This window comes from Selaginella moellendorffii, unplaced genomic scaffold (genome assembly GCF_000143415.4).
Source record: "Selaginella moellendorffii unplaced genomic scaffold, v1.0 SELMOscaffold_18, whole genome shotgun sequence".
In the NCBI taxonomy this organism is placed as follows: Eukaryota; Viridiplantae; Streptophyta; class Lycopodiopsida; order Selaginellales; family Selaginellaceae; genus Selaginella; species Selaginella moellendorffii.
Window position 1 is genome coordinate 179,617 of NW_003314279.1, and position 21,075 is coordinate 200,691.

Consider the following 21,075-nt stretch of genomic DNA (forward strand, 5'->3'; position numbering starts at 1 on the left):
TTTGAGCCGTTGCAAGCATATTCGCGGGTCAACCTAAGTTAAATTCAGACCGTCGGATTCTTAAGCTCTACGAACGGCTGGGATTGCTCGAGCTCAAGTTTGAAGATGGGAACCAAAGTTATCAAAGAATCTACAGTTAGCCAACTCTAAGTTCTGCGTATCTCGCCTTTACAAGTAATGTAAAATGTGTGTGCCAGTTGAAGCTTTCAACCGGCAGCTCTGTCCGAGATGGACGTCGCCAAAGACATACCTGTGACATGAGTTTTTTTCAGGTGTAGCTCGATTCAACAACGACGCCTACCTGTATTCGCATCGCTGCATCATAGCACACCGTGCTTTGGAGTAGTCCCAGAAGCAATCCTCGTCTCGCATAGGTTCCCTCTTGGCTGCTTTTCATCGAAGATGAGCGTCGTGTTTTCTACTCTTTAGTCACACTGAAGTTGTACCTTTGGACACAAAACTTCGGGTTGCCTGAGGATGGGAGTCGTGCAAGATCTCCAGCCAAAGCTCCCTGAGCAGAACCGGAGATCGAACCAAGTTTCTGTGGTCGACTGCACAACCAAGTTACTCCCGACGAACACAAATGTAATCCAAGACAACACTTACTCTTGTCGACTTCCCAGACGGCGGTCTTCTTTCCGGGTATGGACAGCGCATCTTCATAGTACGTGATATACTTCATTCTGTTGTCTCGGCTCACGTTGACAGGAATGTCGCCTCCAGGGCGATGCTCAACGTTGAAAAGCTCTTGGACGTCTGAGCCATCGTGTGCCGTCTTGAAGATAGAAAACCGAAACGCGTTTCAACAGCATGTTGCAACAACAGGACAACAATCTTCACCTGAGGAGCCCGCGTCACGTTTACTTGTTCGCCCAGCCATGTCTTACACCACGAAAGCGAGTTGTATGGCACCTGAAAGTTCCAAGTTACTTTAAACTTCTAGAGCCAAATAGCATCAGATACCGTTGAATCCCCGGTTACAGCACTTGGAGATCCTTGCACTTCTACACCCGACCTGCAGAAGAGAACGAACAGTATTTCCTTAAAACAACAGCAACAGCGAAATTTGTATTACCTCGACACAAGAGTGCCATCCGTCTCATAAAAGACATCTTTCATCATCCAATTGTCTGGAAATGGCCTCCCAGTCGGTGCAAAATGATACCCAACCTGATGATTGCTTGATGTTACTTTCCATAAACATCAGGAATGGCTTGTTATTTACCTCCGTTTTCAGATTGACGCCATAGATACAGTACACGTTCTTGATAGGTGGTCTCTCCCATGGGGTGAGTGGATTAAGTACAGGATCATCCAAGTAGTATCTGGAAAAAAAGCACGCATGTTAGTTGCGGAGATAAACTCGAACTCGTCCCACACTTCTTGAGCAGCTCAAATGCGGATTTTCCATCTGCGTCAATATCCAGGTTCTCTAGGAAAATAGTTCCATCTGCTATTTTCTGAGCAGGATAGGTTCGCTGAAAAGGAAGAGAACACTCTGGTAAAGTTGGTAACGGGTTCAACTCCAAAGAGACACCTGAGAAAGAAGAGAGGATGAAAAACAGTAAAAAAGAGTTGGAAAGCTTTACACGTCTTTACCAGCATCCATCGGCACGTCGATCTTAAGAACGTCCATAGGCCAGCTGAAAGCATCGTCCTCATTGCAGGAATCTCGCCCTGTACAGCAGCATGCTTTCGTCGGGGGAACACAGCTCGGAGAAAATGGTAGCATCCATAATCCCGAGCTGAAAGTTGAAAGCATCGACCTGGCCGTCCCCTGATACGATCATGAGAAAAAACAATCAGCAAAACAAAGCTCCAAACCTCGGCAATAGGAAGCCCAAATGTCACTCCAGATAGCCACCCTTTCACTGTTTCTGCAGCTCCCAGGAATGGCGCACCTGCGATAGAAGAAACCAGCTGAGAAACGCCAACACAAAAGCACAGTTCCATCGCATCGCACCAAGAGCATGATATGCGAATATGTGATCATCGATCCACATCAAGTAGTCCTTTGGAGCAATCTCTTGCTTGAGCCACTCCAAAAAATACCGAAACACGTTGTTCCCGAGCGAGTGAGCGAAGACGAGCGACGGGCCCCCTCGAAGCTTTCGACATGTTTCGAAAGTTAGCCTGGACGAGAAAGTAGTTGTCAGCTCCAAGAACAAGGAACTAGAACAAGAACGAGAAGTTTCTCAAACCTTAGCCTGTGAAAGTAGAGGTCTCGTGCCTCAAGAGCAGACCCCGCGAGCCTCCAGTCATACGGTGCCGCGACGATAGACTCCGCCTCGATTCCAAATTCTACGCACCAAGCAACCCAGTCCTTCCAGACCGAGGAAAGAGGCCCTGAGAGAAAAAAGAAGACCAAACAAGCAAAAGACCATACAGCTCTACGACTCAATCGAGATATAGAAAGAACTCTCCTCCTCTTACCAGTGATATAGCCTGGATCAAGCTCGCTGATCGCGGCGATGCCACTGTCGGGTCGCGATTTACACTCTGGATGATCCGTCTGGTTCACGGGATCCAGCACCATGCACTTCATCCAGCAGTATGGGACCGACAAGACCTGTGCGAGCACCATCAATCATTGCTAGTATATAGAAAGCTCGCGACCAAACTAAGAAGAGTGGGAGCTCACCTTTCTAGTGTCGAGCCACACCGGGTCTAGCGGGTTGAAATTGAGCGGCGAGAAGGGGCAATCCAGCAGCGACCACGAGCGGAGGCGCGTGGACATGAATCCGGGGATGATGACGCCCGAGAATTTGCGATGGTGCTCATCGGTGCCCCAGTTCCTGGCGTCCACGCCGGCTCCCAGCGCGATCGGCGATAACCCTAGGCCGAGGAGGAGGAGGAGGAAGAGGAGGAGCGGCGCCATTGCCAGCGCCCGATTGCTGCCAGTACCGCCGCGGCATCGGATCATCGAATGGTACTCGCAGCGACATTCTAACTAGGCTAGCAATTGGAGGGATTGAAAAAAGCGAGGCCCCTAGGCAAGGGAGGACTTTCAACGATAAAATCGTGTTGGGTTTATGGTATGGCCCATCTCATCCATCTTGCTCTTGGAAGATCTACCATGCCAACAACCATTTTAGAGTTTAATCTGGTTTTCTATGACGACTTTGCTCCGTGCTCGCTGCTACTCCACTCAATTCTACTGTCAAGCCCAAGGTAAGATTTTGATAGAGCTTTAGAGAGTAGATTTTGTGTTCTTGCAGAGAGTGTGAGGCGAACACGCAGAGAAATCTTGTTCCTGGGCCATGGAATTGCGGCAGCTTCAGCGCTCTCACTGCCCTCTTCGCCGAGGTCTTATTTTCTTTCCTCGCTGTTCTTCTGGCATAGATTTTTTGCGTTTTGCAGTGCCAGGAAGCTCTACACAAACTTGGAAGAGGCAAGGGAGGCCGGCGAAGCTCGTCGCGAGGAGAAAGAGAGAGCCCAGGGTCCAATTATAACTCTGCCATCGGGAATAAGGTAAGTTTCTCGATCGATCTCGCTCCTTGTCACATCCTTTCATCGATCAGATTTAGAGAACTCGACGCTGGCTCGGGAAGAACAGTGGCCCCCGGCGATGTCGTCTCGGTTCAATACGTTATATATCGATTAAACGGGTAAGAGTCCGCTGCCCATGATCTTTCCGAGTCTCACGCATCGAAGAAACAGCATGTATCTTGATTCGCTGGGTTACGGGAACGAAGGCAAAGACGACGTTGGAGACGTTCTAACGTTCCAACTGGGTGGAAGAACAGTAAGATGTAATGCTTGGCATGGAGAAAAAAGTGTGACCTTTTGGAACTTCCAGGTTCCTCGAGCTGTAGAACTCGGCATGGAAGGCATGAAGCTCGGGGGAAAGCGGAGAATTCTTGTCAATCCAGACTTGGGCTGGACCCAAGAATCAATGCAGCCTCAGCCAACAACAGCCGCAGCTGGACGGAGGCTGATGAATAGCTTCCAGAAACCATTGCTGTTCGAGATCGAGCTGGTGAAGATTAGTGACGGAACTTGATCATGAAAACCCATGTAAAAGTTCATCACGTTGTATGTGCTTAGAAACATTCTATCCCGCAAACTCCAGCATTGAAGTTCTACACAGCATGAAATCCACGAACTATTTACATCGAAGGTGGAGGTTTTCGGACAAGGGTTGCCTGCTCCAAGTCAAAAGCAATCTCTATAAGAGTTGGTTCAGAGCCTTTGGTTCCCAGAATTCCAATTCCAAATGGAACGCCCGTGGAGGAGAGGTATCCCGCAGGAATGGTGATGGCAGGATAGCCAGCAATCGCCGCAGGAGCAGTCATGAGAGATGGCATTGCTCCGATCAGCGCATCCAGCTTGTGCGTCTCAAAAAGATGATCAATCCCATGCTTTGTGAGGAACTGATTTCGTTTGACGGCCTCCTTGTAGTCCTTGGAATGCGTGCCTTTGGTTGCCTGTGACTCGAGGAATATTTCCTGGCCAAAGAGCTTCATCTCCTGGAAACTTGGAAAGAAGTTTGTGAAAGGTGGTCCTTTTACGAGAGTGTCGTCCACTTACCTTGTCAGCGTGCTGGATGTTGAACTTGATCACGTCCTCGAGGCTCCGGACCTGGCTCTTGACGAGCTGAGCAAGGTACTGGTTGAGCTCCACCTTGAAATTCGTACGAAGAACCAGATCCTCGCTCACGCCCGAGAGGATCTCATCTGCGTGAGGGAGCGTCAAGTTCTCGACAATCACCGCTCCACGAGATCTGGGGATGGATCAGACAGTTTGATGAGTGAAGAGGCTCGTGAAACTTAACTTGGCGATTGAGATCATCTTGTCTACGGCGGCAATCTCGTCCTCCCGGATTCCCTGAAAGAAAGGAACAGGAGCAATGCCAAGCCGCTTACCGCGAAGCCCATCCCGCCTCAAGAACTGCTTGTATCCTCCCCGAGGGATGTATTTGGAAATGAATAGAGTTTGCCGGTCTCTCGGGTCGGCTCCGGCTATGGCGTCCAGCACCGCCACGGCATCCGCCACGCTCCGGCACATCGGCCTGCGAAAAGCTCGGCCAGCGTTGATCGGGTTTGACAAAATTGACCGTGTTTGACTGGGCTTACCCGACCGTATCCTGGGTGTGCGAGATTGGGATGACGCCAGCTCGGCTTGTGAGGCCGACCGTGGGCTTGATTCCCACCACCGCATTCACGCTTGAGGGGCAGAGGATCGATCCATCCGTCTCGGTCCCTACCGAGACCGAAACCATGTTGGCCGCTACCGCCACCGCGGAGCCACTGCTGGATCCGCACGGGCTTTCGTCCAGATTGTAAGGATTCTATGGCAAGAATGTGAAAGATCACTGAGAACTTATGGATCCGAGGTCATACCTTTGTCTGACCGCCAAGCGCACTCCAGCCGCTGGTGGAGTTTGTGGATCGAAAGTTCATCCATTCGCTGAGGTTGGTCTTGCCAAGAATGATCGCTCCGGCCCTCCGGAGCCTGGCCACAATGCCAGCGTCCCGAGGAACTTTGGAGCCCAGTAAGGCCAGAGAGCCCGCAGTGGTGCCCATCCTATCGGCAGTGGCGATGGAGTCCTTGAGCAGCACTGGGATTCCATGGAGCCCCTGAGCAACTGCGCTGCTTTGCCGCCTCTGTGCGTCTGCCTCATCGGCCAGGGCAAGAGCGTCGGGGTTGAGCTGGATGACTCCGTTGAGCGTGGGATTGAGGTGGACGATTCGATCCAGGTAGAAGCCGACGATCTCGCGCGAGGTGAGGCTCCCGGACCGGAAGGCCTGCTGGATTTCTTCCACGCTCGCCTCTAGGATGGGCGATCGAGTGCCGGAGAGAGAGCACGCCGCGAGCAGCACCGCGACGGTGAGTAAGAACGCCATTACTATGAAAGCTTGTTTCTTTCCACTTTGTTCCACTTTCCACTAAGTTGCCCCCTGATTCTAGCCAGGACAAGCATTTCTTGGAGCGATCATGCTCCTGCCATGGTCAAACGGAGAAAAGGTGGTAAGCTTGGATTTTGTCATAGAGCATTGATCTAAACGAAAAAGATGCCAAGAGCAAGCCAAAACTGACTTAGTCTTTCGTTTTAGCAGTGCTGATAGTAGTATAGTACTAGTGTTCTCTCCATGGCCGAGGATGATCCATCCTTTTCGTTTGGAGTGATTGCGGATGTTCAATTTGGGGACAAAGACGATGCTGGTAGCTTACATTTTTCTCCCTGCTCGTTCTTTTCTTTATTAACTGGAACTCCTTTCTACTCCAGAGGCATCGGAAGGCAATGGACGCATCAAACGATACAGGGAGGCTCCAGAGAAACTGTCTAAAGCTGTGATGGACTTCAACTCTAGAAGGAGCGAATTGGAGTGAGTAGCAAAGCTAGAAAATTGTGTTCCATGGCGAAAGTAATAACCTTGGCTCGCCAGGTTTGTTCTTTCTCTCGGAGACATAATCGATGGGAACGTCTCGCCAGAGAAAACCACCGAAGACTTTGAGACGATCCTGGCTGAACTTCAAAAGGTTTTTACTTGTTTAATTTTACAAACTTCGGGAATCGCAACTGAGTTTTTCTTTTGTTTCTCAGCTGGAGCTCCCAGCGTTCCATGTTTTGGGAAACCACTGCTTGTCATTGCCGAGGGAATCAGTCATGGCACAACTTGGGATGCCAGCTTCTTACTACGTGCACAAAATCACCCATGCTTGGTCTCTGGTAAGCTTGAAATTATCGCATTGGACACGTTCTTTTTCTCGTTTTCTTCTTTCATTCAGGTAGTTCTTGACACAATGGACATGAGCACGAAGTGGTCGGAGGACACACAAAACTTCAAGGTAGCTTTTACTCATTCGCCATGGTGTCAAGAATTTTTTAACTTATCAACACTAACAGGAAGCCACGGAATTTCTTCACGCACATCCTTTGGGCGACGATCATCCCCAAATGTCTTTGTCGAACGGTGGCATTGGATCCATCCAAATGTGCTGGCTCAAAGAAGTGATAGCAAACGCAGAGAGGTATATAATCTTTTTCTCCAAGATTTCCATGTCTCCATTATCATCTTGTCCAAAATTCTAGGAACAAGATCAAACTTATTGTAGCGGCACACCATCCGGTAGTAGCCGGCTCGGCTCCGGACGGCCTTCTAGCTTGGAACCATCAAGAGGTAAGAAAGCAAAGAAGTTATAAATTTCTTCTTCTTGCTTTCTCAGATCTCCTCAGTGCTCGTGGAAAGCTCAGCCTTTGTACTGTTTCTGTGTGGTAAGCTCGAGGATTTGGCTGATTCAATAGTATTCTTGTGTGAATTGTTTGCTGCAGGGCACCACCATCCGGGTGGCTACGCATGTATCAATGGCAAGCACTTTGTCACCGTGCAAGCCATCTTGGAAGCTCCAACAGGCTCACAGGCTCACGCAGTGGTAAATGTGTTTGATAGTCACAAAATCACCATACAAGGCACCGGTACTGTGATCAGCCGCGTCCTGGAAATTTGATTAAGCCAAAGCTCCTCTAGAATCAAGTTGAGCTCAAAGTCCAAGGCTTCATGCTAATGAAATACTTTTAAGTTGACTGCATTGACTTCCATAACTTTGAAGTAAGTCTTTGCAAATGTTTGCTTGGTTGTCATTCTTTTGTCTCGATTGTCTGGAATCTTGCCATGGAAGAGCGCCCCCAACTCGCCCTGTCCTCACGATCTGGAACGACATCCCTGTTCGATTCGGCTAGAAACCTGGACGAAAAGCTCTCAGCAGACAATCCAGCAGAAGCCCCCGGTGGAAAGAAGGAAAACTACAACAAGTATGTGGTGTTTTGTACATTGCTGGCTTCTCTCAACTCTCTACTGCTCGGATATGGTACGTTCTTCTTCCTTCTGGACATGCCTTGATTCTCATTCTTTCTTCTCAATTCATATATCCAGATATTGGTGTCATGAGTGGTGCCTTGCTCTACATCAAAGATTACTTCGAGCTCAACAGCGTGCAGCAGGAAGTACTGGTTGGCATTCTCAGCCTGGCGACTCTCGTGGGTGGGCTCATGGCCGGGAAGGTGGCTGATGCGGTGGGAAGAAGGAAGACAATGGCTACAGCCGCTGCAATCTTCTTCGTCGCTGCCTTGCTCATGGCATTGTCTCCCTCATACGCGGTGCTCATGGCGGGACGAGTTCTATCGGGGTTGGGGGTCGGCTTTGCTACTATCTCTCCAGTGTACACGGCAGAACTCTCTCCTCCCGGAAGCAGGGGATCCCTCGGCTCGTCTGCCGATCTTTTCGTCAACATCGGGGTCCTGCTTGGATACGTAGCGAACTTTGCACTCTCGCCGCTTCCCGAGTGGCTCGGATGGAGGCTGATGCTGGGAGTCGGCGCCGTCCCTTCCGTGTTCCTGGCTTGCGCCGTGCTGGTGATGCCCGAGTCTCCTCGCTGGCTGGTGATGCAAGGTAGGCTCTCTCCAGCCAAGGCAATTCTCCTGAAAACGTGCGCTGGGAACAAGATGGAGGCGGAGTCGAGGCTCGCGGCGATAGTGGAGTCACTGGGAGACGAGTACGAGGTAGAGAAAGGAGAAGAACTCACCTCCTCAAAGGTGGATGATCCGGAAGGGCTCCTTGAGCCGAGGAGAAGAAGGAAAGCTAGCAACGTCTGGAAGCAGCTACTGCTACCGTCGGCTCCGGTGCGCAGGATGCTACTGGTGTCACTGGGAATTCACTTCTTCCAGCAGGCATCGGGCGTGGACGCTCTCGTGTACTACAGCCCCACGGTGTTCGCACAGGCGGGGATGAAGAGCAGGACGAGCGTGCTGGGCATGACCATCGCCGTCGGCCTGACGAAAACTCTCACCATCCTGGTGGCCACCATCTGGCTCGACAGCCTGGGACGCAGGCCGCTGCTCCTGGCAAGTGCAACCGGGATGACCCTCGCGCTCACCACGGTAGCGGTGACGTTCCGCTTCCTTCACGTCGGTACGAAGGTGGACACGAGCGGTACAGAGCACGCGTCGGTGGCGGTGGTGGTCATCGCCATGCTCGCCATCTGCGGATTCATGGCGAGCTTCTCCATTGGATTCGGGCCGACGGTGTGTGTGTTGACGTCGGAGGTTTTCCCGCTCACTCTCAGGGCCCGGGCGATGAGCCTGTCCATCGGGATGAACAGGGCGATCAGCGGGGCCGTGGCGCTGACTTACTTGAGCCTGGCCGGGGCGCTCACCACGTCCGGGGCTTTCTTCGTCTACGCCTCCATCGCGCTTGCATCCATCGGGTTTGTTTTCTTCGTGGTGCCCGAGACCAAAGGCAAGTCACTGGAGGAGGTTTGTAAGTATTTCGGGTGGCAGCCGGATGATCTCAGGCAGGAAAAAGTATAGGATATAATATTTCTCTCTGTATATTGTGTCCTACATCAACGACGTTGCATTGAGGCATCTTATCAAACATGGTCTTCGAATCGGCCAGATGCCCAGCCAGGAAATATGCTTGGAGCATCGCCATGTAGAAAGTCAACGTTTCTCTCCAGCATGGAATCGAGGAGAGACTCGCCGCACCTCGAAAAAGCCGTGATGACGCGTTGAAAACGAAGAGATCTGGCTCGGGCATTTGATCGAACGTAGATTTGTCGAGACCAAGATGCCTGCTCAGGGCATATGCTCATAGCATCGCGGTCCAAGCGCAAACATCCGGCTCCGGACGCTGTATGTTACCAGGTGGGTGTTAGCGATTTCCTTCCCATAGACAACCATGAGCACAGTGACACAAAACATCGTGTTGCCTGGACTACATTGTGCTTGGCCAGCACCGCAGTGGCCACTCCGGTCCATGGAGTTCTAGGTGCGGCTATCGAGGACTACACTCCAGACAATCTGCCAATTGCCTTTCGACAGTCGCAGCAATAGCTCGTGCGTCAAATGCCGCCAAGATGTCCAAGGAGGAGTGGCAACCGCAAACTTCATGTCCAGCACCATCTGCTTTCACGCAGCAAACAAGAATGCGGGCCACGAGAGACACGGGAAGACGTTATCAAAGAAAACACGAAGACCCATGCAGCGGTCTGGGACCATCTTCGATGGCTTCCCAAAGGTCTTGATCAAGCTAGCACCAAGAATCTTTCCTTACAGTCTTGATCTTCTAGAAGTGTGGAGAAAGCAGGAGTTAAGTCAGAGACGAAGTTTAAATGTAAAAAACCTTGGAATCAACAGAGACAATAGAAGTACTAGCAATTCTAAGTACGATCGTTGCACGCAAATGCACGATCAGATCAGAACAAGAGACGATCACCCTCGTTAGCACCTGTTCCGCCATGAACCTCCAGGGGTGCAACTTCGCACACGAAGGGTTCCTGGCCACCACATCACGGAAGAACTTCTCCGCCTCGGCCTGTTCATCGCCAGTGCTGGCCAAGCGCATTGCGAGCTTGAACGCGGACGCAGCCTTGTTGTCGCCATCGGACACAGCCTGCCCATACTGCATAGCTGCGGAGTAGCTTCCCAGTGCCGCCCCATGCGCCCACGCAAAGCCTGCATACATGGAGTAGCCAGTCTCGAAAGGCATGCCACCCAGGATGCTCCACATCCGGGGCTGCTGCCTGTTGAGCATCAAGGACCTCCTTGCCGACAGGATCGCCTCATGAGCTTCCTTGCTCCTCCACTGCGCCAAAGCCAGCCAAGCGTGTGCCTCCCATCAGGCTGGATTCCGTGCCAGCGCATGTCTCAGATGATCCATGGCTTCGCTTAGATCCTCTGCGGGAGTCACAGGTGTTTTCATGAGGGCCATCTCCTCGCCCAGTATCAAAACGGCGAGTCTAGTCTCGACGAGGCAAAGCATGGCAGCATCCGTGCTCGTCTGGAGCTCGGCCAGCGGCTGCGATGCCACGTCCAATCTCTCCATGGCGCTGTTGATCCCGTGCAATCACCAGCGGGAACCAGTTCTGGCAGGCAACCATGAAGTTGAGCAGCCAGCAAAAGTCGTGGAAGTGTTGGGTATAAGCAGCAGCTCTGAATTGATGCACGGTCCAGGAACTCGTCCCACTTTTCCTTGGTGATGTTGCCCGACTTGTTGCAGAAGGCTTTGAACAGGCGCTGGGCCTTGAAAACTTGTACGTGGTCCAGCTGCTCGGCACTCGGAAACTCGGACTTGACATCAAGAACCCTAAAATTTGAATTAGCAATCACACAAATTTCTTAAAATAGCATTAAATAGAAGAAATTTACTAAATATCGGTCTCTATGTAAATGTCGTTGTAGTATAGTGGTGAGTATTTCCGCCTGTCACGCGGATGACCCGGGTTCAATCCCCGGCAACGGCGAGTTTTGTCCAGTCCAATTTTTATAGTATGGTCCAAGCTTGCCGGATTTCAGCTCTCCCAGCTCCGCCACTCGTTCCGAATCCCTTGGAGAAATCAGTGGGCTTGATCAGAGGACGTAGACAGATTGGTCGTTTGGGATCTTGAATTTGTTGTGGTTCCATTCATGTACGTTATATTTTATACATAGCCACATACTTGGCATGGTGATCCGTATTGTCCTAAGAACTGCAGTAAAATATCAGAAAAAATTAGACAGGGGCATTCTGAGAATTGAACTCAGGACCTCTCGCACCCACAGCGAGAATCATACCACTAGACCAAATGCCCATTAGACAATGGGAATGAATTAGTCATTTTCTTCTTCCTGTTTGCTAATTCCCATTCCGCGAGATCACCAAAAGAAACCGCATGAAAGTCATGCAATGGCTCTAGGCAGGAACCGGGTATATGGCCCATGCAGGTTTCGAACCTGCGACCTTGGCGTTATTAGCACCACGCTCTGACCGGCTGAGCTAATAGGCCTTATGTTAAATCTACTGTTATGGAATGTAAATGAGCCCATACATTCGTACACTCAGTAGTAATAATAATAACAGTTATTTAAAGTCATGAGGACCCACTCTACTGTTAGTGTGGAGTTGGGGATCTGCAGGCAAACTCATTGCAAAAACAGAGTCTATATCGAAAACACATTGGGATGCATGAGCATAGAAACAAGGTCTCCAGAATGTTGTCTCAAGAATAATTCTCAAATTTTTCTTGGCAAGAAATTTTAAGAAATATTATCTTTCTGGATGGTGAATAAAAACTCTTTGATGCAAAGTATGTGGCTATGTTCAAGTAAACATACATGGAAATAAAAAACGTGATCCCCTATAGTATAAATACCTCATCTCCCCTGTTTCATTAACCCGCAGAGGAGCAGTCATTCTGCAATCAGATCGGGATCATAAGGGATAAGCCTTATGTTAAATTCGCGATTATTATATTTTTGTATAATCTTGCACCTGAAACCTTTTAGTTATAATAAGAACAAAAATTTAATAATAATAATAATTATTATTATTATAATTTTTAAAAAAGTTTAAACAATGTGTCAGCATAGAAACAAGGTCTCAAGAATGTAATGCAGGAGTTTTTTTTCGCTTATCCCATGCCCGACCCGCGGCTCTCCTCCTTGATTCCAACGCTGGCGTACGTGTTGGCCATGAGAATGTATGGAGCCGAGTCCTCGTCCCCTCCTCCCACTTTCACCACCTCCTCAAACGCATCCCTGGCGATGGCTACGTTCCCCCACTTGCGAGCTGCTCCCAGCACAGCCATCCACGCCGTCACGCTTGGCTTGGACCTGGCCATCTCTACCGCCTCCTCCAAGTGATTGGCTCGTCCCAGCATGTCCACCATGCACGAGTAGTGCTCCACTCCAGGCCGACTAAACCCCGCCTTGCTCTCCATCGCCTGGAAGATCTCCTTCCCCTTTGCAACCAGCCCAGCGTGACCACAAGCCGAGAGGACCGAGAGATACGTGATCCCGTTGGGCTCCAGCTTCTCTCGCTCCACCATCCTCTCGAAGAGCTCCAAAACTCTGCCACTGTCTCCCTGGAGGCTGTATCCTGCTATGAGTGAGCTCCAAGTCACCACGTCCTTGCTCGCCGAGCTCTGACAATCAAACACCTCCTGAGCCTCGACCATGCTCCCACACTTGCCGTAGAAGCTCACCAGCGAATTCACCACTAACGTCTCAGAGCTGAGAGCCTCCGACTCCAAAACTCTGGCGTGGATCGCCCTGCCGGCATCCAGAGCTACCGAGTTTCCGCAAGCCTTGAGAGCAGCAGCAACTGTCCCGGCATCCGGCTCGAAGCCCCTCGCTTGCATGAGCTCGTAAACCCGAAGAGCTTTCTCCGGCTCCTCGTTCTGGACGTATCCCAGGATCATCGAGTTCCACGAAACCACGTCGTGGCTTTGCATACTGTCGAACACCAGCCGTGCGTCTTCCATGCTGCCACACTTTGCGTACATGTCGAGCAAAGCATTTGCTGCGAAGACGTCGAGCTTGTGCGGAGTTCTTTTCAGCTGAGAGTGAATAGCCCGGCCTTTCTCCAAACAAAACTCCCTGCAGAACTTCCCTCCTGCCTCGAGACTGCTGCAGGCGTTCAATGCAGCGGCATAAGTTCGAGCATCTGGGACGAATCCTTGGTCCTGCATTTGCTGGAACAGCTGCAAAGCCTCCTCGCTCATCTCATTCTCCACGTAGCCACAAACCATGGCATTCCACGACACGACGTCACGGGTGCGCAGTCCGTCGAACACGTCTCGTGCTTCGGCTATGCTTCCACACTTGGCGTAAACATCGACCAGTGTGCTGGCCACGCAAATGTCGAGATGGAAGCCTCTCTGCTTCAGCTGGGAATGGAATTCTCTAGCCTTGTCCAGGAAGGAGCTGTCCCTTATCGATTTCTCGGTGTCTGGCTTGCTCGCCACCAAAGCCTTGAGAACCGAGACGTAAGTCCGAGAGTCTGGGACAAAGCCTTCGTCCAGCATACGTTGATAAGTGTCTAAAGCTGCTTCGATCTTTCCACCTTGGACGAATCCTGCTATAAGTGAATTCCACGAGACCGTATTCCGCTGCGGCATTTTCTCGAAACACTCCATGGCAAGCTCAACTTCCCGGCTCTGTGCATACCCGCCAAGCAAACAATTCCAGGAGATAACGTCGTGGCGGATCATTCTGTCAAAAACTTTTCGAGAATCTGCCATGCTGCCACACTTCGCGTAGAGATCGACCAGCGAGCTTGACACGAACATGTTGGACTCAAACCCACTCTTTGCAAGCCGGGAGTGAATAGCCTTTCCTTTCTCCAAGCATGCCACCTTAACCATCCTTCCATCGACTTTCCTGCCCTCCTCTCGGACTGCTAAGCTGCTGCAAGCCTTTAACACAGCAACGAAGATCTGCCCGTCCGGCTCGACACCATTCTCTTCCATTCCGGCAAACAGCTCCAGAGCTTTCTCGCCTTCTCCAGCTTGTGCATATCCCATAATGATAGAGTTCCAGCTCACTACATCCCGTTCCAGCATCCCGTCAAAGACCCTTCGAGCCTCGCACAAGCTTCCACACTTGGCATATAAATCCACCAGCGTGTTGGCCACAAATCTGTTCGTCTCGAATCCAGCCTCTCGCAGCTGAGCGTGAATCATCCTTCCTTTCTCTTTGCAAAGAGATTTCTTCCCTTCGTCTTTGGATGCCAGCCCAGCGGAAGCCTTCAACACTGAAACGTAAAGCTGAGCATCTGGAGCGAAACCTTCGGCCACCATCCGTTCAAACAAGTCGAGCGCTACAGACCCTTGTCCTGCCTGCGCATAGCCCGTGATTATACTAGTCCATGAAGCCACACTGCGACGAGCCATCTTGTCGAAAACTCTGTGCGCATCCACCAAGCTACCACACTTGGCATACATGTCGACGAGCGCATCTGCCACAGCATCCTCATAGCCGCCGCTTCTAGACAGGTCCCTGTGAATTCTGGCACCTGTACGTAAGTCTGTTGAGCTGCTGCAAGCTCTCAACGCGAACAAAACTTCTGAAACTCCTGAAGCCTTTCTCGAGCGGTGGTACCTTTCGGTTCTACTGTTCTCTGTACTGTTCCTGACTTTATGGACCTTGTTTGCTTCTCCCAAAGCCTTGAGCTTGTCACGCATCCATTCGGGACAGCATGGAGAGTCAATCCACAGCTTCTGTCCCGTAAACACATGAACAAAGTCTGGAGAGGCAGCGTCTTTCTGTATCAAAGTGTAAGAGAATTGATAAACTAACACTAAAACTGAACTTTTACTTACCTTGGATGTTCTGTTGTCCCACCATTTGGACGGATCTTCAATGAACTGCTGCCATTTGAGATATTCGCTTGCATTGTGGCTCTGTGAAGAGAAGGCCCTCGAACCCAGCAGTCTTTTCATTCACCGAAGTCCATTACCTAGACGCTACCTTCATACCCTGCTTTTAAACCCTCTCTTTAAAAGTACTGTAGGATGTCTTTGTCCGTCGAAGCCTTGAGTCTGCAGCTCTGTCCCAAATGCACGTCCCCGAAAACGTATCTGTAGTGGAGAAGTCGGTCGATATTTTTCGAAACACTGGCATAGGTACCTGTATTCGCAATAATCCAAAAGGCCGCACTTTGCCTTTGAGTAGTCCCAATAGCAGTCCTCGTCTCGCAAGGGTACTCGTCTAGCTGCAACAACCGGTCTAAGTTACAGAGAAAAAAGCGTTACTTCGAGCGCTGACCTTTGGAGACGAAACTTCTCACTGCTTGTGGGTGGGAATTGTGAACGTTTTCTAGTAGCAGTTCCCTGAGTAGAACAGGCGAGCGGACCAAATTCCTGTGATCAACTGCACAAACAACATGTAGAATTATCAGCAGCCAGGAGGTTCGCAGGACATTACTTTTGTCAAACTCCCAAACCGCGGTTTTCTTCCCTGCCAGTCCAACAGCGTCCTCATAGTATGTGATGTATTTTATTCGACTGTCCCGGCTCCCGTTGTATACAAGATCACCTCCATGTTCGTGTTCCACGTCGAAAACCTCTTGAATGTCTGAACCTTCGTGTGCAGTCTAGAATCACAGAAATCAACAGGCTTAAAAGAATGAAACCAGCAAAGGACATACTTACTTGAGGAGCTCTTGTGATGTTCACGCGTGGACCCAGCCATCTCTTGCACCAAGAAAGAGAGTGGTATGGTACCTAAGCATATGAAAACATGTAGGCCATCAAGAACAGAAGTTTGTAAGATAACTCACTGTGGAATCACCACTCGCAACACCACCTTTTCCATCGACATCTAATCCTGACCTGTTGTAATGGTTTTTAGAAATGATCTTGGTTACAAAGTTCTTACCTTGTCTGCAACGAACCTCCATCTGTTTCATAGATGACATCCTTGATAATCCAATTGTCTGGGTACGGCTTTCCACTCGGAGACAGTTGATAGCCAACCTGAATTTCACAACTCAATCTTTCCACAATAAGGTTTTCAAAGAGGACTAACCTCAGTCTTAAGATTGATACCATACATGCAAAACACATTTTTGATCGGCGGCCGCTCCCATGGAGTTAGTGGATTAAACAATGGATTATCCAAGTAGTATCTGAGAATTAGGAAGTAGTTTAGTAGGAAAAAACATCAGTCAGACATACTTCTTGAGCTGATAGAAAGCCAGTTTAGCTTGAGGATCAAATTCACCCATCTCCTTGAAGCTTGTGCCATCCGATATTTTCTGAGCTGAATAAAAGCGCTGGATAGGAACTGTGTAATTTGCTAGAGCTGCAAGGGCTCCGTTTTCGAAAGACTCACCAGGATAGAGCACCCCTGCCAAAGTGGACAAAAGTTGGATAAGGCATTAATAAGCCATTCGTTTGTTACCAGAAGTTGGCATGTCCACCTCAAGCACGTTGACAGGCCAGTCTGGAGCAACTAAGCCTTCGGTTTTGGTCGTATTCCTTTGAGACAGTGGTTTGTTGTCAGAAAACGGCAACATCCACAAACCGGAACTGAAAGTTCCAAGCATGATTCGAGCTGTACCCTATCAAAACGAAGTAAAAGTCAATGACGTTGCGAAGTTCCAACAGCTTTAACGAACCTCTGAAATTGGTAATCCAAAAGTCACCCCAGAAAGAACGCCTTTCAGAGCATCTGGAGCTCCTAGAAAAGGAGCACCTGCAAGAGATAGCATTGCTGGTAAGACGGTTCACAATCCGCCAATCTCACCTAGAGCATGATACGTGAAAATGTGATCGTCAATCCAAGTAGTGTACAGTTTGGGCGGTACTTCTTGTTTCAGCCATTCCAGAAAATATCTGAACACATTATTCCCAAGAGAATGCGCGAAAACGAGTGACGGCCCCCCTCGCAGCTTCCGAAGCGTCTCGAAAGTTAGCCTGGAATTAGAGATCAGAAAAACAAGAGGTGATTTTGAGAAGGAAAAACCTCAGCCTGTGGAAGTACAGATCTCGTTCTTCGAGAACTGGACCCGCCAATCTCCAGTCATAAGGTGCTGCGACAATGGACTCGGCGTCAACACCGAACTCTACACACCACGAAACCCACTCCTTCCATACAGAAGACAATGGTCCTGTGATATCCTAATTAACAAAACGAATAGAGAAAAAAAAAGCCAACTTGGATACCTGTGAAATATCCAGGATCCATCTCGGTAATTGCAGAAACACCGCTGTCGGGACGAGATTTGCACTCGGGATGATCAGTCTGATTGTAAGGATCAAGCATCATGCACTTCATCCAACATTGTGGTACCGAGATAACCTGAAAAAGATTATTTTTTCCAGCTCAGCTGACTCAAACCAAAGCGGAAAAAGAGAAAGACAAACCTTTCGGAGGTCCAACCACACAGGATCCAGTGGGTTGAAATCGAGGGGCGAGAAGGGACAATCCAGCAGCGACCAGGACCTGAGCCTTGTGGAGGCAAAGCCGGGAATTATCACCCCCGAAAACTTTTGATCACCGGAACGCCACAGCTTTGGATCAACACCTGCTGCTGATGCCGATTCCAACCCTAGACCAAGCAGCAGGATGATGCACCACCAAGCTTGAGAAAACGACTTGCTCTTGTTCATTTCCGAGTTGCTGTAGCTTCACCATAGATCTAGCAGTGCAAAGTTGAAGAAATGGAAAGCCGCCCCAGCGCGTACGTTAAATAGACTCACGAGATGGTCAATGCTTCTCGACGGCCGCTGCTGCTTCTGCCAAGCTGCTGCCGAAACTTCTACCATGACAAACACAAAAGGATAAGCGAGACAAGGTCAAATCCCTCGAACAGGAAGCTTACCGCGTTGCGTTACTCTTTCTACAAGCTCACTGGTTAGATAAAATAATAGCAATAGTTAAAAAGTAAAGTGGAAATTTTTTCAAACGAAACTCACCAGAGCTACTTGTTTATGCTGTTGTCTCAGCTCCTAGACCATGATCCTCAAAGGTTTGAAACCCAACTTCCTTTCCCGATCCTGCTGATGCAGAGCTCTGTTCGAGATCGCAGCTGTCAGTGCTCAAATGGAAGCATTCCTGAAAGCTCCTGAAATAGATTAAAAAATCCAGTGAGCTGAAATCGAGGGGCGAGAAGGGACAATCCCAGGATCTCGTGCAGCCATTTATCAATCCCTGAATGCCAGAGATCTGTTGCAGATGTCATTCTAGGACCTTGGAAAAAGGAGAGTAGTAAAAAAGTTTTGAGGGACAACGCAAAAGAAGCTATAGTCGAATCTTCTCGACGGCTGAAACTTCCCACGATCAAAACACGGAAAGATTAGCAAAAACAGTCAAAATGACTCAAGCAGAAGCTCACAGTTTGCCAGTCATTCTTCCCGTGTTTAATTTTGGCGGAACTTGTTGAAGTGACACCTGACAGAAATCCTCGTTAGAAGAAACTGCAAACTTTCCTCACACGATGCTCACTGTTTTGCATCCCCGCTACTTATTTAATGGGGGTGAGCTGTGTTGCTGCCTCAGCTCCTGGATCATGATCTTGGCGTCGTCGGTGTTGCTTTCCTTGCTGAGCGCCTCGAAGACAACGTTGAAGGTGACGAGGTTTGGCTTGAATCCCTTCTCCAGCATCTCTCGCAGCAGCTGAAATCCCAGCTTCCCTTTCCCAAGCTTGCAAATCGTGCTGATAAGAGCTACGTATGAGATCGCATCCACCAGTCCCTCCTTTCTCATCTCAACGAGATACGCATGGGCATCTTGCATCCGTCCAGCTTTCAGGCACGCGTCGGTGATGCTAGTGTAAGTCCGGCCGTTGGGAAAGATACCCCTTGCCTTCATCTCCGCAAAGAGCTTGTTGGCTTCCTCAACTTTCCCGGCCTTGCAAAACCCGTCGACGATGGAGTTGTAAGTCACAACGTCCGGAATGCAGCCCCTGGTTGGCATCTCCACGAACAAATCCATCGCCTTGTCCATCATCCCGGCCTTGGCGAAGCGATTGATGAGCATGTTGTACGTGACGAGGTCGAAAGCGCAGCCGTTCTCGTGCATGAGATCCAGCACCTTCTGCGCCTGCTCGTCCATCTTCACCCGGAGCAGCGCGTCGATCACCACGGTGTAAGTCACGGACGTCGGGGTGTGGCCCTTGTCAACCATCTCCTCAAACAGCCGGAAGGCTCTCTCCACCCGGAACCTCCCGTTGCCTTTGCGGCACAGCCCATGGATGAGCGTGTTGTACGTGACGATATCCGTCGGACATTCCCTGGCCTGCATCATCTCCACCAGGCCCTGCGCGTCCTCGAGCCTCCCGACTTTGCACAGCGCGTTGATGAGAATGTTGTAAGTGTAGATGTCGGGAGCGCACGAAGTCGTCGCCATGGAGTGGAGCAAGTCGAGCGCCTCCTTCTCCTTCCCATGCTTGCACAGATGCGTGAGAATGATGTTGTAGAGCTTCGCGTTGGCTGGAACTTCCGCCTTCTTCATGTGTTCCAGGAGTGCCAGAGCCTGCCTCGTCTCGCCATCCTCGCAGTAGCCGCGGACGATGGTCGAGTACGTGAAAGCATTCGCCTGGAACGAGCTCGGCTTGCTCTCGGCGATGAGCATCTGGTGCGCGCGCTTGTACTGCCGCTTGTTCACCAAGAACTCGAGAAGCCGGTTAAAGGCAAATGCCGTGTGCGTGTAGCCATGGCGGCCGTGGCACCACTCGAAGAACTGGATCGTCGGCTCCACGTCCCTGGCGTGGTTGAGCACGTCCACCACAATGTCCGTGCTGAGCTTGCCGCAGTACTCGCGGAGCTTGTGCTCGCGCACCTCCTCCATCTCCGTCTCGAGGATCTCCAGGAGCTCCTGTGCCTCGGCCGAGATCGCCAGTCGCCTAAACCTCGCCACTGCCGGAGACGCGATCGGCTTGTCCGCGATCCCTGGCTTGAAGGAGAGCTCCTCCAGCTTGATCTTTCCTGCTCCTCGATCGCCGCTGCCGCGCCCTGGCACTGGATTATGATCGATTCCCGCCATGGGATTCTCGCTGCTTGATTGAGCCGCATTCCCATCGTCGATTCGCTGCCGCAAGGCTGTGCTGGAATCGATCGTCCGGGAGAAGGAACAACTCACCGATTGGCGCAGCGCGATGCCGGCTCGTCGCCTCACGGCGGCCTCCATGGATCGCTCGTACCGATAAACCCTAAATTTTGATTGAGCCTACGTAATTACAAACACAATCGAGGGAATTTCCTCTTCTTGGCGATGGCGGAGGGAGGCGGCGGCGGTGATGGCGGCGGTGGCGGCGTTTGTGGTGGTGGCGGCGGTGGCGGCGTTGGCGGCGTTTGTGGTGGTGGCGGCGTCGGCGGTGGCGGGGAATGAAACACCTCGAGCGCCGACGAGCAGCTCGACTGCCGCACATTCGCCCCGAATCCACGAGCTGGGAGTGCCACGATCATCCCAGACGGCAGCGCCGCTGCTGGCAAGGCCGGGAGGGGGGGATCAAAGCGATCGTAGAATCGCAGCGGCGGCTGGTTCTTGATGCGCTCCATCTCGAATTGATACACCAAGTTCCCGCGCCTTCCCGGGCCGTAGAGCATCCGCTTGACGAGATAGAGGCCGTCGTAGCTGTAGAGCGTCTTGAATCGCCCAAACTCGGCGCCCAGGTAGCCCCGGATCAAGCGCACCGCCAGCTTGTTCTTCATCGAGTTCTCCAGCGCCACATTCCCGCCCTCGAGCTTCTGGTCCTCGGTGTTTCCTTTCTTGAATCCTCCCTGGCCCGAGTAGATCACCCTCTCGCCCGCGTCGCAATTGTCGCCATAGACGCTGCTGCGCTTGAGCACAACCGCGATGGCCACGGGGAC

The 21,075-nt window shown here is 50.8% G+C and overlaps 7 protein-coding genes and 3 non-coding genes across 11 annotated transcripts; 4 read left to right on the forward strand and 6 right to left on the reverse strand.

The window, feature by feature from the left end:
- Positions 1–57: 57 nt before the first annotated feature.
- On the reverse strand, positions 58–2,951 carry LOC9640661 (phospholipid--sterol O-acyltransferase). Its single transcript, XM_002971972.2, has 15 exons — positions 2,642–2,951; positions 2,434–2,569; positions 2,202–2,346; positions 1,964–2,133; positions 1,825–1,901; positions 1,600–1,777; positions 1,381–1,537; positions 1,226–1,325; positions 1,076–1,170; positions 964–1,015; positions 841–912; positions 607–775; positions 447–551; positions 302–386; positions 58–250 (listed from the first exon to the last, which is right to left on the reverse strand). The coding sequence occupies exons 1-15, from the start codon at positions 2,921–2,923 to the stop codon at positions 169–171; spliced, it is 1,905 nt and encodes a 634-aa protein (XP_002972018.2). The 5' UTR covers positions 2,924–2,951; the 3' UTR covers positions 58–168.
- LOC112346883 (peptidyl-prolyl cis-trans isomerase FKBP16-1, chloroplastic-like) lies at positions 2,818–4,089 on the forward strand. 2 transcript variants are annotated; one of them, XM_024676721.1, is made up of 6 exons: positions 2,818–3,171; positions 3,219–3,306; positions 3,361–3,471; positions 3,522–3,608; positions 3,661–3,752; positions 3,800–4,089. In XM_024676721.1, the coding sequence occupies exons 1-6, from the start codon at positions 3,114–3,116 to the stop codon at positions 3,943–3,945; spliced, it is 582 nt and encodes a 193-aa protein (XP_024532489.1). In that variant the 5' UTR covers positions 2,818–3,113; the 3' UTR covers positions 3,946–4,089. The 2 variants fall into 2 exon arrangements, with proteins under 2 accessions (XP_024532489.1, XP_024532488.1); XM_024676720.1 differs by having other exon boundaries at positions 2,832–3,171; positions 3,661–3,745; positions 3,800–4,066.
- Positions 4,019–5,873, reverse strand: LOC9640662 (probable amidase At4g34880). The gene is made up of 5 exons (XM_002971973.2): positions 5,343–5,873; positions 5,076–5,290; positions 4,775–5,011; positions 4,531–4,723; positions 4,019–4,469 (listed from the first exon to the last, which is right to left on the reverse strand). Exons 1-5 carry the CDS (start codon positions 5,844–5,846, stop codon positions 4,110–4,112), a joined length of 1,509 nt encoding a protein of 502 aa, XP_002972019.1. The 5' UTR covers positions 5,847–5,873; the 3' UTR covers positions 4,019–4,109.
- A 70-nt stretch (positions 5,874–5,943) lies between these two features.
- LOC112346882 (manganese-dependent ADP-ribose/CDP-alcohol diphosphatase-like) lies at positions 5,944–7,476 on the forward strand. The gene is made up of 10 exons (XM_024676719.1): positions 5,944–5,967; positions 6,060–6,165; positions 6,230–6,329; positions 6,390–6,483; positions 6,548–6,673; positions 6,733–6,792; positions 6,851–6,975; positions 7,037–7,124; positions 7,171–7,219; positions 7,277–7,476. Exons 2-10 carry the CDS (start codon positions 6,093–6,095, stop codon positions 7,450–7,452), a joined length of 891 nt encoding a protein of 296 aa, XP_024532487.1. The 5' UTR covers positions 5,944–5,967; positions 6,060–6,092; the 3' UTR covers positions 7,453–7,476.
- A 43-nt stretch (positions 7,477–7,519) lies between these two features.
- Positions 7,520–9,414, forward strand: LOC9640663 (putative polyol transporter 1). The gene is made up of 2 exons (XM_024676717.1): positions 7,520–7,812; positions 7,878–9,414. The coding sequence occupies exons 1-2, from the start codon at positions 7,617–7,619 to the stop codon at positions 9,308–9,310; spliced, it is 1,629 nt and encodes a 542-aa protein (XP_024532485.1). The 5' UTR covers positions 7,520–7,616; the 3' UTR covers positions 9,311–9,414.
- Positions 9,415–11,172: 1,758 nt separating this feature from the next.
- On the forward strand, positions 11,173–11,244 carry TRNAD-GUC. The gene has a single exon. It is a non-coding gene; the product is annotated as a tRNA-Asp (tRNA).
- A 255-nt stretch (positions 11,245–11,499) lies between these two features.
- TRNAP-UGG lies at positions 11,500–11,571 on the reverse strand. Its single transcript has one exon. It is a non-coding gene; the product is annotated as a tRNA-Pro (tRNA).
- Positions 11,572–11,692: 121 nt separating this feature from the next.
- Positions 11,693–11,766, reverse strand: TRNAI-AAU. The gene has a single exon. It is a non-coding gene; the product is annotated as a tRNA-Ile (tRNA).
- Positions 11,767–12,304: 538 nt separating this feature from the next.
- On the reverse strand, positions 12,305–15,211 carry LOC112346880 (pentatricopeptide repeat-containing protein At3g02330, mitochondrial-like). The gene is made up of 2 exons (XM_024676712.1): positions 15,082–15,211; positions 12,305–15,024 (listed from the first exon to the last, which is right to left on the reverse strand). The coding sequence occupies exons 1-2, from the start codon at positions 15,199–15,201 to the stop codon at positions 12,391–12,393; spliced, it is 2,754 nt and encodes a 917-aa protein (XP_024532480.1). The 5' UTR covers positions 15,202–15,211; the 3' UTR covers positions 12,305–12,390.
- A 30-nt stretch (positions 15,212–15,241) lies between these two features.
- Positions 15,242–18,712, reverse strand: LOC9640412 (phospholipid--sterol O-acyltransferase). The gene is made up of 17 exons (XM_024676716.1): positions 18,181–18,712; positions 18,087–18,115; positions 17,629–18,023; positions 17,428–17,563; positions 17,228–17,372; positions 17,009–17,178; positions 16,881–16,957; positions 16,664–16,823; positions 16,438–16,609; positions 16,289–16,388; positions 16,139–16,236; positions 16,041–16,092; positions 15,913–15,984; positions 15,686–15,854; positions 15,527–15,631; positions 15,389–15,473; positions 15,242–15,339 (listed from the first exon to the last, which is right to left on the reverse strand). Exons 3-17 carry the CDS (start codon positions 17,872–17,874, stop codon positions 15,258–15,260), a joined length of 1,869 nt encoding a protein of 622 aa, XP_024532484.1. The 5' UTR covers positions 17,875–18,023; positions 18,087–18,115; positions 18,181–18,712; the 3' UTR covers positions 15,242–15,257.
- Positions 18,713–21,075: the final 2,363 nt, after the last annotated feature.